Raw genomic sequence first — 14,421 nt, 5'->3', positions numbered from 1 at the left:
ACCACGGGTTTGGTCATTTTGTAATATTTTCATCTGTTCTTACTGGTTGTACCTGTGTATATATCAGCTTATATTCTTAATACTGGATGGTGGACGGGACTCGGATTAAATCTGGATGAATTACGGCTTTCTACTCGTGTCCTTTGGCGAGCAGTCACAAGATGAGGTCTGTTTAATGCAGCCTCGTCTCTCGTGTATTTCCTTGTGTTATGCTTTTGTCTCGTGATATGCCATGTCTAAATCAAGATCGTTTTCGAAACCCGAAACCATCTCCTCCCACACGTCTACCTGGTCATGAAAACTATTCTATTCTAGGGTCAATGCAGACAGAGTGTTAATCTAATAGACATTCCTCGATCTCTCGCGTCCTTGTCTTTTAGATTTCTGTATTTTTAATGATATCTCCCTAGCCGTCGCTGTCTATTGCCTGAACACTGTACCGATGACTAAGCTTCAGTATCAATTGAACATATGCACTTGGCCTGGATGGCAACGATATTGCAGAGCATAGATAATTCAAGATCCAAGGATCATGTCATGCATCCTTACCTTCGACGGACAAAAGTCGCATTGAATACCCCGAATTCCCGCGTTTACTTTAACCTATCGGTCTTAGTATCACGAAAGTCGATACGTCATACACCTAAGATCCAAGGCGGAGACACGTATACACTTCTTGCTTCAAATAGTTAATTTGCAGAGTGGACGGATGCCATGAACACTATGTAACTATTTGTTTCCGATTGCACAAGCGGGCAAAGAAACAACAAAGAGCATTGAAAGGCGCGACTCTAAGAGCCTAATTTAGGAACCTACGCAAGCGATCAACGGATGCGAGATGGAGGTCAGGGTCCGAAATGATATCAAGGGGTGAGAGGGGGGGGAGTAAATCTATCTGCACATTATACTAGGTAAGATAGGATGCAATATACCATGTATGGGGATAAAACGAGACGACAAGTACGATACGGTACCATACGATGGGGTTGGAACAGCGACAACGAGGTCATTGATTGGACAATTGAGCTTGGGAGTATGAGACCGAATTAAATGAGGTGCATATGTTATTTTTGGGCTGAAAGGATGGAGAAAAGTGAGGGAAAGCATTGTGGAGGATTGGAATTGGTTTCTAAAATTAACATTGTGATAGTGGTGAGGGTTCGGGTGTGGTGCATTGCGCTACTGATAGGCTGGTTGGGTGTTAGGTTAGTAAGTTGGGAAAGTGGGTGTAGAGCGTGATGACGGGCGTGTTATTGTTGTCATTTATTGTTCATTTTGTTTAAACCAATGAGAGGTCAAAGGAGAGATTCTGAGAATGTAATAATGGTGGTTGCCAAGGTGAAAATGGTTGACGTGCATAAGGCTGTGTGGGATAAGAATAGGATGGATTGGAACCCTGTATACTCCGTACCGGGTCGATATATGCGATGACTCCAGTAAGGGAAAGTTTGGACGGCCTGATTTCTTCGGGCGTTTATTTTAGGCGTTCTATTTTGGTCCGTTCATGTTTGAACATTCACTTTAGTTTAATGAGCTACGTAGTTCAATTACTGATGTTCGATTTGATTTAAGGGTTCCGCTCCGCGGTCAATGCCAAGAACGTGGTTTGAGAAGTTAGTATACTATCCCATCTAATACTGGATGTACAGTACTCCTAACAGCCTGAAAACCTTCTAGAGTGCATTGGTAGCCAAAGAGGTTTTGTGCATGAAGTAAATTAAGAAACCGAATTCCCCATACTGTTCACTTTAATTGTCACAACTCCCTATAAGTTGTATCGCATCCCGAGTCAACCATCACTACCCATGAGGTGAGGTTGAGATTGAGATTGCTTCCAAAAATATCTTCCCATTAAACTCACTTTAGACAGGAGGTGAGCCGATCAATCTGCAGGTGCTCCCCATTGTGGGGACTGGCAACCCGATCACATACCTAGGCAGCAGAAAGCGAGCTGACAGGGAAAATAGATGTAGCCAAAAAAAGAAGCACCGGCTTGGAAATGGACATTAAGTGGAGCACACCGTAAGAACGGCGGCTGGAAGAAGATGATTACAGGCGTCACAGAAAGAAGGACAAGGAGGTGCGAAGTGGAAATCTCTCTCCGCGTTGGGCTGATTAGGGTAGCGGAAAATGAGACGGCCTGTGAATCGAGTGTCCTACGTTAGCTTGTATGATGTTGGGAAGAGCGGGCTCGTTGATTTGTCCAAGGAGGTGGTGGGAGAAGATCATTATTGAAAATTGCAGATAGATGGAAGCTCCCGTGACGTAGGCAGGTTAATAACTGCCCTTTTTTGTTCTAAAAATGGATTCTTCAGAAGCTTGTTGTGGGGTCTGGCGTTTATGCACAGCTTTCAACGGTGATATGTCTGGAGGGGGGCATGAACGACATGCTAAATCTGATACCAAGTGATGAGAACTGCATTAGTCGCCGAGCTGGGGAGGTCGATATCTAGAAATAGAATATCTTATCCAAATGCAAACATATGGTTGGACGAGAAATAGTACGTCCAAACCTGCCGGGAGAAGACGTTCGCGCTTTGTAGAGACAGCCCGCGTGGTTGGACGGTGACAATTGACGGGGGACTTTTTGGCAGTGGGATCCAAAAATAGATCCAAAAATAGCACACATTAAGCGCAGCTCATGCCGAAAGCTGCAAGGTAGAATCACACGATTGCCCAACTAGCGCTTGCACCGGGATGGGACGCAACATCCTGGTCCCGCTGTCCTCGATGAGTGGTTACTTTCCCGCATGGTAATGGAGAATTTAACCAACCATGTTGCTTCAGAAATACACTAATACCAAAATGGAAAAGATTCTGCGGGACCTAAATTGAAATTGAATGCAAACTTCAACCGATGATTGGTAGATGGTGCAAGGACACGAGGGTCTTTCTGTTGTTCATATACAGGGGTCTGTTCTCACTGTCAACATAGCACCCAATGCTTGCCACATAATGCAATGCTCATAGGAAAGGCAGAGGAAAGGGGCCGGCAAGTGATAGTACCGGTGGATCTCTTCTTTCTGCCTGTTTCTTTTTTTATCCCGTTTCCGAAGCAATTGGAGAGTAGAACCGGCGCTTCGACAGTTGGATTCCCATGAGTCCAATCCGCAGTCTTCATCCTCCCTTTATCCAATATCTCATACCCAATAAGGTGTCCAATGAGAGCATTAGACAAGCAACTGCTGTGCATTAGGTCGATCATCGGACCCACCCGCAATGAAGAATTCTAGTGTGCCTTGACCCATGTCCTTGCTGCATACAAGCCGATCCCTGGATTTGACTTCAGATCTGCCAGACCTCACTCCATGCAGGGGTTCGGGAGTATACTGCGGCACTCACGTATCTATTTTAGTATCATTATCACAATAGTTTGCCGTGTTAGATTTGAATCGTAGTGTGTCATTCGCTGCAAGAACTACCGTTCCGCGGACGCATTTCTGCTTTCTTGCTATGCTTCTAACGTATGTGGGGTGGAAATGGCCTAGGAGATGGCCGCATGGTAGACGAGAATAGATATCTCAAGATAGTAGCTAATAGTAACAGCAGTAGTAGCATTGGCATCCTGAGTCACATCAAAAACATTTGATATCTGGAAGGGGGACACGGTAGAAACTAGGTGCTCAAAAACCTGGTATTTTGATATTGTATTGGTACTGTATTACATGTAAACCAATACATATGTACATGTAATAAAACACATATCCATACAATGCATACATGCATACCTACAAGACATGCATTCCAACAGCACCGTCATATGTCGACATTAGTAGTTACGTATCTCCGTTGGTTCTCCTTATTTTGTCCGAATACCCCCTAGTAAGGCATAGATTTGAGTGTGTAGCTCTAACCTTGATGTTTCCCCCATTACAAGCCTGTGTTGGCATTTGGTGGCGGTGAGACTTCGAAGCAGCGAAGCAGCCAAGACAGAATCCTTCCATCGGGGCATAACGCCCGCTCCGTGCTATGGCGGCTGTTAAATCTTGATGGAGACAACGACTAGCACTCTAAGTTGCTGGATCATAGCGTTGAAGGATCATGTGGCTGACACGTGGGAAGAAAAGCCTCCGACTGGATGCGCTAGAAATCCTTTGAGCTTTAGGGCGGACTCAATATCGCAGCGAAATCCAATCACTATCCGCACCACGCCCAGACTGAGGTTTAAGTCAATGATTATTAACATTCTCAACATGTTGGGAGTAGCTGGAGATCAAATGGTTGGTGCTCATAGCAGCACAATACCCCATAATCTCCAATAGCTTCTCCGGTAGCAATCAGAGGTTCTCGGAGGATTCAAGGCTAACAAGGTAGGCTCAGCAAGTAACTCAATTCAATAGGCTAACAGCTAGTCACAATAATCACAAACAACCAACGCCTAGGTTCAAGCGCCTCAGCCCAAGCATAGCAACCGCAATCCGTCGTCAACTGTGCGTAAGCCGCTCGCTTTTTCGATCAATAACATTAAATGGCCAAGACAATCTCAAACTCCATCTGCTCGCACGCTGTATACACCTCATACCACCAGGGTATGTTGGGGACCTTTCTAACACCAATTAAAAACAAGATCAAATCCAACACAATCAGATATGCGAGGGAAACCTGTGTTCGTAACGTAATATGATCAAGGCGCATAACTATTATGCTAGACTGTAGCCGAAAACTCAGCCCGTCAAAACTAACATGTCGTAAAGCAGTCTAGTTGTCTTCAGAGTCATGAGTCCTTCTACGCTTACCCCTTGGTGCGGGGTCGAGCGAAGGGGCGTGTTTCAAGGTGATTGTATGCGTGATGATATGTTGGACGGTGATGGTCCTTCCATTGGCGCCATTTGATGACTCGGTTCGCCTAAGTCTCCAATCGGCTGGCGACATTGGTGTATGGGGCACGTAAGGTGTCTGAGGAGTCTCCGGGCCATAAGTAATGTATGGTGGTGGCACACGGAAACGTCGTGCGAAGCCAACACAGCTGGCAGACCGTGGAGGAGCAGCCGGGGAAGCAGGAACTGGTGTAGAGCTATCCCTTGCATCATCACCATGTTGAAAAGAAGCGCTAGATGCACTTGATGGAACTGAAGCAGGTGAGCCTAGGGGTCTGCCAAATGACCAACGTGTAGTGGTTGGGTCTGGGCCATCTGGACTTCCAAAAGCTGGGCTAAGTGCCCTGAGGAATTCCGTATAGGCTAGAGGAGGTGGAACTGATGGTCCACTGCCTTCCTCACGTCCGTTTTCGCTCGAAGAGGTGTTTGTCGAGGAAGCTTCCTGAAGCTCTGAGGGGAAGATGATGTCTTTGGTCGTTTTGAGAGGATAGAGGTCAGGTCGGGGAGCCATTATGCTTTCGGTCGATGTATAAGATTGATGATAAACAGAAAGACCAAAAGACAGTAACGTGGAGAATGTATAAGAGGGATTGATAGAAGGAAGGTTCCAAAGATGTTGTATGCTTCGAAGATGGATGGTCAATGGCGTCAAGAAGGATAACACAGCGACAGATGCTTGTCGGGCAGTCGAGCTTTTAAGTCTTGTGGAAGACAGTTAGGAGAAAGATTAAAATAGAAATAAGAGCCTCTAACTGGTAGGGGCGTCTATGGGCAGGTAAAGATGGATCGTGGAGGAGGTTTGTATCTCTATTAAACTAAACGGCGCAGCGTTGGTTCGTATGGAAACAGACGGTAAGATACACCGATAGTCGTATCAAACGGTATCCGTACGTGAAGGGTATTGCGATGGTTCTGTAGATTGGCGTCAGGTCTAATCCCGGTTAGGTTAGCTCGCTCACGCCCCCAATCCAAAATAGCAAAAATAGCAACAGCGACATCGACTCACATCTACCACTTTCTTAGGTCCTGCCAAAGAATGTGTAAAAAAAGAACAACCGGTGATCCAGAGCTTTGTGGTTCGGCAGCTGTGATGCTTGATGGCCGAGTCCTATGCTTATGCTTTGTGCTGGCGCTTATCTCTCAGGTGATCGATCAACAATCGGAGAAACAATATGTTGCTTTGTTGGACAAAAGTAGTAAAAAAGGCACGGGATCAACCCAACTGATCACCTTTTGCTTGAGGGGAGGAGGAAGAAGAATAAGATGAAGAAGGAGAAAATGATGATGAATAGTTCACTGTGCTGGTGATACCCGTCGCCTTTTATCTTTTCCCATCCCAGACCTCCTACCCCTTTGACAAACAACGGCAACATGATACAAGCCATTGCGTATAATAATCGCGCGCCTTCTGAATCAATGCCACTGCATCAGTTCCACGAATCCATTGAGGCTACCAGCCTTCTCTATGATGGTGGCTCAGATCCGCTAAAGGTCACTGATCAGGACCGCGCTTCCTGAACGTGTCGGGTTCGTCCGTCGAAGGCCGCGCGGCTCTTTTAGGACCCTCAGATACTTCCAGCCACGGTGATTCGAACAATAAAACCATGAAAACCATTATTCAGGGGCCACAGCGCTTAAGTCAGATTGGGTTAACAGAAGTCTGTGTTTCAGCCAAGACTAAGCTAAATTGTCCTGTCTCAAGTGACGCCAACCCAATAGCTGTTCAAGTCTTGCCCCGGCCCAATAGTAACAAAGGGATTGAGTTTCTTCAGGGCCTCATCTCACCCTGAATTCTACAAAGCAGCTCTTGCTTGGCTCTCATTGAACATACTACCAACGATCAGCGGTCGGTATGGAGATGTAGCCCCTGGAATGGTGTGCAGAACTGACAAGCTCCGTGTCTATGCTCAAGTTCCTGAAGAATGCTCAGCGTCTACCTGCATGTAGCTACATAACTCAACACCAAGGCTACGCATATAAACATAGTGGGGTAGTTTCATACCTTCTACACCAAGCTCCATCCTCCTATAGTTTCTCTTTTTGTCTTCACTCCTGTTGCCGCCGGCTCTGTACGCAATACTCAACCTGAAGCACAAGCGTTCCCCGGAATCTTCACGCTACTAAGTATCTATGCTTCACAGACTCACTGTTAACGAAACAAGACAAGCCCCTGTCAAAGGCACATGAGAGGGTGGAGTTGAAACCGTGCGTTCTGTGTCAAACAGTCTAGTATGCACTAACTTGCGTTGCAATCACGCACCAGTTCCGCTCTGAATTCAGCGCTCAAGTGTTATTATTCTTCTGGTAACCTGGAATATTACGTCGCGGACCTGAATTTGCTGAATATTCCGCCGAACTTTTCGTATGCGTTCAATCAATTGCTATGAATGGCCAGAATGTTTTACTCTTTCCTATTTGCAACTCAACGGACTAGCTACGAGCTTTCTGAGTCTTCGCGCTAATTTACCGCACATGCAATCACGCGCCTGTCGATATCTATGGTCAGCATGACCAGAGATATACTTTGTCAATTGTTGTTAAACAATTTAGGTTACAGAAATATCCTTGTGTGTAGATCTGTTGCTATCCTACAGTCATCCTTTACACGCTGGGTGTTTTAGATATCCTGTCTTTTGTAATGTCATGATGCGATCTGCGTGTTCTGAATTAAGAGCCTTATCTATCTATACACACTGGCCTATAGCGGCAGTCAGAAACGTTGATTTAGACGCTGTTGAAATATATCTTGTACAAAAGTGTATACGTTAAAAGAGCCACCAGCTATGGGCTAGAAGCCTCAACCACCATCCTCGGCTTCTCTTCTGATTTGGAATTCTCTCGAGATATAGAATCTCCAATGACGGGGAAAGGCTGATCCTGCCATTTCCGCGCCGGGATTCCATTAATAAAGAACCAGTTAATCTCCTCCATCGAGCGACCAGTGACCTCACCGACACAGAAATAAACATATGCGAAGGTAATAGTACAGAGTCCGGTGTATACGAAACCCGTTTTTGGGCCGAGGTTGGCCGAGTAATATAGATATGGAAGAGTGAAGACGATTGCCCAGACAGTTATCTATATTTATTGTTTTTGTCAGTGTATGATGCTAGGTGATCATCGAGGGAGTAGTTCCATTGTGGTTCTTACCCAGAAGCAGGCTACAGAGACAGCATATATTTTGTTTCTATTACGACCAACGGCCATCTCAGAGGCCTGGTACCGTTAGTAAACTCAGGGAGATGGACAGATGGGTGGGTAAGTGCTTACAATTGTCCAGCCTAAAGGTCCCCAGGCGAAGTTGAACGCTGTAATTTCAATGATGACGAAGCTGATTATCACTTTGCCGAATGTGTGGGAGACCTCTCCCCCTGGGATACCCAAGCATCCAACTACGAAGATAGAAACGCCCATAATGCCTGTGGTGATGAGTAGGAGAGGGCGTCTGGGTAATTTGTTGGCGCAAAATACCGCGCACAACACGACGACAACTTGAATGATGAAAACAATTAACGTCATCAGAAACGGATCGGAAAGCCCAATCGCTTTTGAGAAGACGGTGCCAAAATAATAAAACCACTGGATGCCGTTCACCTGTTGTGCGACGAGCGCACCTGCGGAGTATATGGTTTTGCGTCGCTCGATGGGGTCCAGGATTAGATCCAACCAGCGTGAATCCTCTGCAAGTCTTTTCTCATTGTCTATGTCGCGTTGCAAAGTAGCTAGGTCATCCTCCACGACGTAGGACTTATCATCGCGATTGACACTTTGCAATGATCTGCTGGCTGCCTCCACTTTGTTTTTGCGGAGTAACCAGCGTGGTGACTCTGGCACCCACCAAAGGAAGGTTAGGACTATCAGTGGGAAGATAAGCTGTACGGCCATCGGAACACGATATGCTACCGTACTGTCTATACCTTGTGTTCCGCGATTAATAGCGGCGGCAATAATTTGGGAGATCGACAGGACCAGCTGCCAGCACATGAGCAAAGGGCCACGAATTCGAGTGGGAGCAATTTCCTGTAATCTTCGTCAATAACCATACGTTTTACCTAAAGTATCGCGAGGGAATAACTTACTCCGATGTAAAGAGGGGATGTCGCTGAGAAGTTCCCTACACCATACCCTAGCAAGATCCGGCCGCCGATAATCATGGAGTGCTTGTGATCTGTTGCCAATTGTAAGATCACACCGACCACAACCATGATCGACGCAATAAAAAACACTCCTTTGCGGCCTGTAAGGTCATTAAGTGGCGCTGCCGTTAGAGAGCCCACCAGTTCCCCGATGTTGATGACCGAGGTCATGAGAGAAAGGCCTGAGGCCGGAATGGCGTATGACCCATCAGACTGCCTCTCACCGAAATGTTCAACGAAGACGTCCATGGCTGACACTCCTGTAAAGTATACACCATCGTAGCCATAGAGACATGCGCCTAATGCGGCAAAGGCACAAAAAAGCCAGGCATAAAAGTTTCTGATGTGAGCCATGACTGAAAGCTCTTTTTAGGGAATACCAGTGAACCTAGACATGAGCTCTCGAAAGAGAGAACAAATTGTAGAATAAAGAAAAAAATTGAAGACTAGTGGGGTCCCACTTTTTAAGTACTATGTAACCCATGTCAGTGTATGTCGGACTAACGCTACAAGTTAATGGTTAGATCAAGACAAGATGCCGACGGCACGCATGAGAAGCTTCTGCAAAATTAACCGCGATGACAGAACTGGGGACTGGCTATGGAACACTTGATAGATTCCTATACGGACTGGATTTACTCCACACCGTCTGAAACTTAAAAACAGCCGTTGGGATCGAGGTCTAGAAATTCTCCCTGAGCCACGTCCAACGTCCTCTCTCCCCATGGGGCACAACGCCAGACGTCGCCGGCGCCGTGAGCAGATAGACGATGCCGATTGGCTACATGAGCGCCAAGGCGGCATCTTCTTTAGGGCTTCGTGCCGAAAAGTGGCCGAGCCCGGCGACAAGCGTGAAGTATAGATGACGGTGTGATTCGGGTTGCAGGTTGCGTCTGTTGGAATACATAGCTAGTCCCAAATAATTTAAGGGATTATCCCCCTACACACAGTGTCTTTGAATCTCAAACTTTGAGATTTCAAAAGCATCTCGGCCGATCGCTCCTCACAGGCCTCATCGAGATGGTGTCGTTCACAGGAGTATCGCCATCATCCTTCAGACGGCCTTCCCTAAGCCAGGGATCTGCTGATGCGATCCCAATCCTTGTTAATGACACCTATCACCTCTTTCATCTGACAACACCGCCTCATACTATCCATCATCCTGAGAGGCTTCGTTCGTATTGGTCGCACCTACGCTCTAGGAACCTCATCCAATGGAGCCGAGATGACTCCCCTTCCATCGTTCCAGACCAGGACTCTGCAAACCATGATGCTGATGGTGCTTGGACCGGTTCAGCAGTTATTGGGCCTGATGGAAACATGCATATTTTCTATACAGGATATAACCTGGCCCAGAATGGAAAACAAGTGATCATTCATGCAGCGTCTCCTGATATAGAAGGGTCATCATTCGTGAAATTCCCGGAGCCAATCTCGATAAGCAATGAGACAGTAGCCAATCTTGCTTTATTCGAAGATATTGATTTCCGTGATCCGTATGTGCTTTTCAATCAGGATGAGTGCCAATATTGGATGCTAGTGGCTACGCGCCTCTTGGAAGGCCCGTATTGGACCAGGGGATGCCTTGCTCTGTTGACGTCGACAGACTTGAACACTTGGCATTTGGAACCAGAACCTTTCTTTGCCCCAAATGACATGTTCTGTCCTGAATGTCCAGAACTCTTCACACTTCCCAATGGTCATTGGTACCTCGTTTACTCGAGATTTTCTTCTCCTCACTCAGGAACCGTGTACCGCATGTCCGACTCACCGCGTGGCCCCTTCCGGAAGCCTAAAGATGGTTCTGCCGGGCGTTGGGATGGAAGAAGATGGTACGCAGCAAAATCTTGCCCCAAGGCAGGAGATCCATCAAAGCGCGTGTACTTTGGCTGGATTGCCGATCGTTGCGAGGAAGACAAGAAGTGGATGTGGGGAGGAGATATGGCGTATCCGCGGCAGGTAACTGCTACTGTTGATGGATCTCTAAGAATTGAGCCAGTTGAGGAGATCCTGTCAGAGCTCTTTCGATCAGAACCTATTTTCCAGCGTTCATCCGTCAAGCTTAATTCTCTTGGAGCAGTCAAGAAGCACTTTCTATATCCTACATCGTCAGATTCTGGCGCAAATTCGTCATTGCCGACTCTCATGTCCTTTAAGTTCTCTTCGAGTGATGTTGCATCGTTTGGTGTACTTTTTCACGCAGATGCAGACCTTTCCGGCTATTGGTTGCGTTTCACGCCTGCACAAGCCGGGTCAGGGAGACCATTCTTTACTATATCATTATCTCTTTGCCCTCCTTCCCTAGACGACTTCTGGGCTGATCAGTATAAGTTGTACCTTCCGCGAGAAGTTGATGGACATGAGCTAGTCCGGCACGATAACGTTCCAATTGGACCGGAAGAAGCCGTAAAAGTTCTCATGATAGGAGATACCTTGGAAGTGTTTGTGGGTGGGAGAGCGATCAGTTATCGGTTTCAACCAAAACACTGTGGGGGTAAAGGAGGGAACTTGAGATATGGATTATTTGTGGATGATGGAGAGGTCACTTTTAACTCATTCTTCTCGGTTATTGGTAACTCCCCCTCACTATAAATCCCACCTTTTAAGACAGATGGTGGCCCTGTACTTTGCCAAGTATTTTGTGAAGAAGGAGGGAGAGATACTAAGATAAGAAACAATCAAAACATATACAAATTGATATATAGTCCCACATGATAGTAATGTATATGCTTGTATGGAACAGCGTCCACAATTATGTTGGATAGTAAATGTAGGGGTATCTTCTCGAGGAAAAGAAAAAGAGAAAGAAATTTGAGGGAGCCCTGTTATAGTGCCCTGTATGCCCTGTCAAACATCAATTTCCTGCGAGCCAGTCAAAATGCTTCAAGTTCAAGTTGATTAAATCTTCACTGATGAGAGGTGTAAGCCAATCGCCTGGTGTATGGGAAGAGGCAGGTAATATGGTTGGGTGGAAGCCAATGTCAATGCCAGAGACCTGATGGTTGGCAGGTGGTAATTCTAGAGATGGTTGGGGAAATAGTCTTGTATGAGAGCCAACTCGTTCATTTGAAACATGCTCTGGAAGTGTGGGTGCAGTTTGCACGGCCAAGGCATGTTCCATTCCCCGAAGGATTGCTCCTTCAAGACGGTTAACTGCATAGCGCATGGGCTCGCTTCCTTTACCCATAACACGGAGGCTCCATAGGTAATCACTCAGACATTCTCTCCAGTGGGCCCTCTCAGCTTCTGAGCGTGATGTTACTAGAAGCAGGGTAACAAAGGATCCAATCAACGAGAAGTTGAATCCTGATGCTGGACGTGGAGAGATTGTTAGTGAAGGGAGCTCTCGTGCAAGGAACCAATAGATACAAGACAAGCCTTACAGAAGAACCAGAAAGCCTCCAAATGATCCGGACGTAGTGAGCGGACAAATGCCATTGCCGCCTCGGCTGAGTTGCTGGCTAACTTACGAGTGTCATTTAGGACAGTAACATGGGAGCAAAGTGGTGCAAGTGCAGTGGAACGAGTAATCCTTCGCAGAAGTGTCAGGACTAGACTATGATAGGACAAGTGGAGGAACCCTTTTGTTCGTTAACGCCGAATATTGATAAAGGAGCAATATGACACACCATTAGCACATAGTCGCCGAGGGGCCTGCCTGTCCATGAGTAGTGAGTGAGGAAGGTTTTCGCGCCAAAGGTGTAATTTCTCTAGGACTGGAAGCGCTCGTTGATAAAGCTGAACAGTATCTTGAGACCTGCTGGCACGTAGAGAAAAGAAGTCTGTTAATATCTTGCTGAGAATTTTTGAGAGTGCGATCATCTCCACAAATCCTTTTCTTCCCGTCTGAACGTCATTTATGGGAGGCTCGTCGATTTTGGTGTTCATTTGATCACCAAGATCATAGAAATCACTACCTTCAATGTCTTTGACTTCCCAGTTGTCAACATGAATATGACTGGGTCGTCCATGCATTAAGGCGGTCCACTTATCCTGCATGTACAGTGCCCAAGAAAGTCTCTTGCGCAGGCCACGTTCCCAGTCAGGGATCTCCCAAGAGCTGGCATCCAAATGAAGACCCAATGCTTCACCAATTGCCAGTGCTTGACTAGTACATCCCCAGGTCCACGTATGGTCCGGATTTAAGGCATCTTCTGGCTTGCATTGTACTAAGAGTAAGGTAGCTTCAATTGACGACAGCTTAGGTCTATGGTAGCTGTTCTGGATCACTCTAAGAACTCTTTCCCTCAGCAATGCTTCGTCTGGCGCCTGTTTGTTGCTGAGCTCTCGGTCGTAGTTCCACCAATTCAAGGAAATAAGATACACTGCCCCTAATACTGGCGCATCAACATCACGATAAGATGTTAAATATCGCTCCATGAACTTGCCTTTGTTTATAATAGGATAACACGGGTGCACTATTCTCCAAAAGAGATTCACCAGACTAGGACCGTATGGCTCAACGCAACGCTCAATTGTATCTTGCTCAACGTTATTCTGGTGGCCAATTGCCTTATCGTCTCTTACGACGTGAAACGTTACTGGATACTGCATGCCCATGTCTTCCTGCAGTACGCGTCGAATGCTATGGGTTTCAAGACAAAACTGATGCGATTGAGAATCATACGGTCGATGTCGCTGAGACACAGTTAGATAGTGGTTCTCTCTGCAAATGGGCTGCTCTTACCATAAGGATTGGTTCCATGTCGCTCGTGAGCCCGTACAATTCTGCAAAGGTTGATCTGGAGAGCCCCAACGAGCCACCGCCATCTTCTTCGTCCCTCCATGAGACACCCTCAGGAAGTAGAGGACTCTGAGCTTCGACATCATGCTCTTCCGCTAGATCTCCTGGCACTAAGGGGCTCTGGTAGCTTGAGGTAGACGAGGAAGCCGGAGACCGGTCAACGGTGGTCTTGGCATTGCTAACCCTTGGCTGGTTGGAGACATCTTGACGGATCCCCGTACTAGGAGCCAGGTTATGATACACTTGACTTGGGAGTGCAGTTGTTTCATTCGACTGCTGCTGCAACTCGCGGCTCCTACCTGACTGCAAGCGTGGAGGTCGAGGCGGCGGTTCTTGATCAAAAGTACATGCTGTTTGACGAGACTGGCAAACCGTACAGCGTGAGAGCCCCGGTGGGATAACACATCGCGATTTGCGTATACGGCACAAGTCACATGGCCGGACAGCCCTTCGTGGGCGTGCAGTTCTAGTGAGCGACGATCGTCTCTCATGCGATGCCATATCGGAATTGGATGATGCCGTTATACCAAATGCTCCAATCGCACAGCATAACAACTCTATGATTCATAGTTACACCTGTTTCCAACAATTGTAATCATTCAAATATGGCACTCGGAAGCCAGTATACTCGTTTGCATTGGACCGTATGCGTTGTATACTATGTGCTACACACACCACCTAAAGTGGAGAGTCTTTGAAAGACGGGAAGTCTCGACAGAAAGTA

General features: G+C 46.7%; 4 protein-coding genes across 4 annotated transcripts; 1 reads left to right on the top strand and 3 right to left on the bottom strand.

Moving 5' to 3' along the window:
* Positions 1–4,311: 4,311 nt before the first annotated feature.
* BDV27DRAFT_126758 (uncharacterized protein) lies at positions 4,312–5,637 on the bottom strand. Its single transcript, XM_032066614.1, has one exon. The coding sequence runs from the start codon at positions 5,326–5,328 to the stop codon at positions 4,699–4,701; it is 630 nt and encodes a 209-aa protein (XP_031928540.1). The 5' UTR covers positions 5,329–5,637; the 3' UTR covers positions 4,312–4,698.
* A 1,931-nt stretch (positions 5,638–7,568) lies between these two features.
* Positions 7,569–9,339, bottom strand: BDV27DRAFT_126755 (sugar porter family MFS transporter). The gene is made up of 4 exons (XM_032066613.1): positions 8,897–9,339; positions 8,088–8,837; positions 7,968–8,033; positions 7,569–7,895 (listed from the first exon to the last, which is right to left on the bottom strand). The coding sequence occupies exons 1-4, from the start codon at positions 9,305–9,307 to the stop codon at positions 7,599–7,601; spliced, it is 1,524 nt and encodes a 507-aa protein (XP_031928539.1). The 5' UTR covers positions 9,308–9,339; the 3' UTR covers positions 7,569–7,598.
* Positions 9,340–9,690: 351 nt separating this feature from the next.
* BDV27DRAFT_171565 (glycosyl hydrolase) lies at positions 9,691–11,600 on the top strand. The gene has a single exon (XM_032075631.1). It carries the CDS (start codon positions 9,974–9,976, stop codon positions 11,543–11,545), a length of 1,572 nt encoding a protein of 523 aa, XP_031928538.1. The 5' UTR covers positions 9,691–9,973; the 3' UTR covers positions 11,546–11,600.
* A 1-nt stretch (position 11,601) lies between these two features.
* On the bottom strand, positions 11,602–14,391 carry BDV27DRAFT_103009 (transcription factor domain-containing protein). The gene is made up of 4 exons (XM_032064315.1): positions 13,641–14,391; positions 12,583–13,591; positions 12,337–12,534; positions 11,602–12,265 (listed from the first exon to the last, which is right to left on the bottom strand). Exons 1-4 carry the CDS (start codon positions 14,196–14,198, stop codon positions 11,808–11,810), a joined length of 2,223 nt encoding a protein of 740 aa, XP_031928537.1. The 5' UTR covers positions 14,199–14,391; the 3' UTR covers positions 11,602–11,807.
* Positions 14,392–14,421: the final 30 nt, after the last annotated feature.

This window comes from Aspergillus caelatus (genome assembly GCF_009193585.1).
Source record: "Aspergillus caelatus strain CBS 763.97 unplaced genomic scaffold BDV27scaffold_68, whole genome shotgun sequence".
NCBI lineage: Eukaryota > Fungi > Ascomycota > Eurotiomycetes > Eurotiales > Aspergillaceae > Aspergillus > Aspergillus caelatus.
The sequence above is the reverse complement of the archived record's forward strand: the minus strand, read 5'-3'. Positions and strand labels throughout refer to the sequence as shown.

Coding starts and splice junctions, on each gene's coding strand:
- BDV27DRAFT_126755 (XM_032066613.1), bottom strand. CDS start 9,307: ATGGCTCACATCAGAAACTTTTATGCCTGGCTTTTTTGTGCCTTTGCC. Junction 8,838..8,896: donor CATCCCCTCTTTACATCGGA/GTAAGTTATTCC, acceptor CGAAGATTACAG/GAAATTGCTCCCACTCGAAT. Junction 8,034..8,087: donor GACCTTTAGGCTGGACAATT/GTAAGCACTTAC, acceptor TAACGGTACCAG/GCCTCTGAGATGGCCGTTGG.
- BDV27DRAFT_126758 (XM_032066614.1), bottom strand. CDS start 5,328: ATGGCTCCCCGACCTGACCTCTATCCTCTCAAAACGACCAAAGACATC.
- BDV27DRAFT_171565 (XM_032075631.1), top strand. CDS start 9,974: ATGGTGTCGTTCACAGGAGTATCGCCATCATCCTTCAGACGGCCTTCC.
- BDV27DRAFT_103009 (XM_032064315.1), bottom strand. CDS start 14,198: ATGGCATCGCATGAGAGACGATCGTCGCTCACTAGAACTGCACGCCCA. Junction 12,535..12,582: donor TCGGCGACTATGTGCTAATG/GTGTGTCATATT, acceptor AACGAACAAAAG/GGTTCCTCCACTTGTCCTAT. Junction 12,266..12,336: donor GGAGGCTTTCTGGTTCTTCT/GTAAGGCTTGTC, acceptor CTCCACGTCCAG/CATCAGGATTCAACTTCTCG.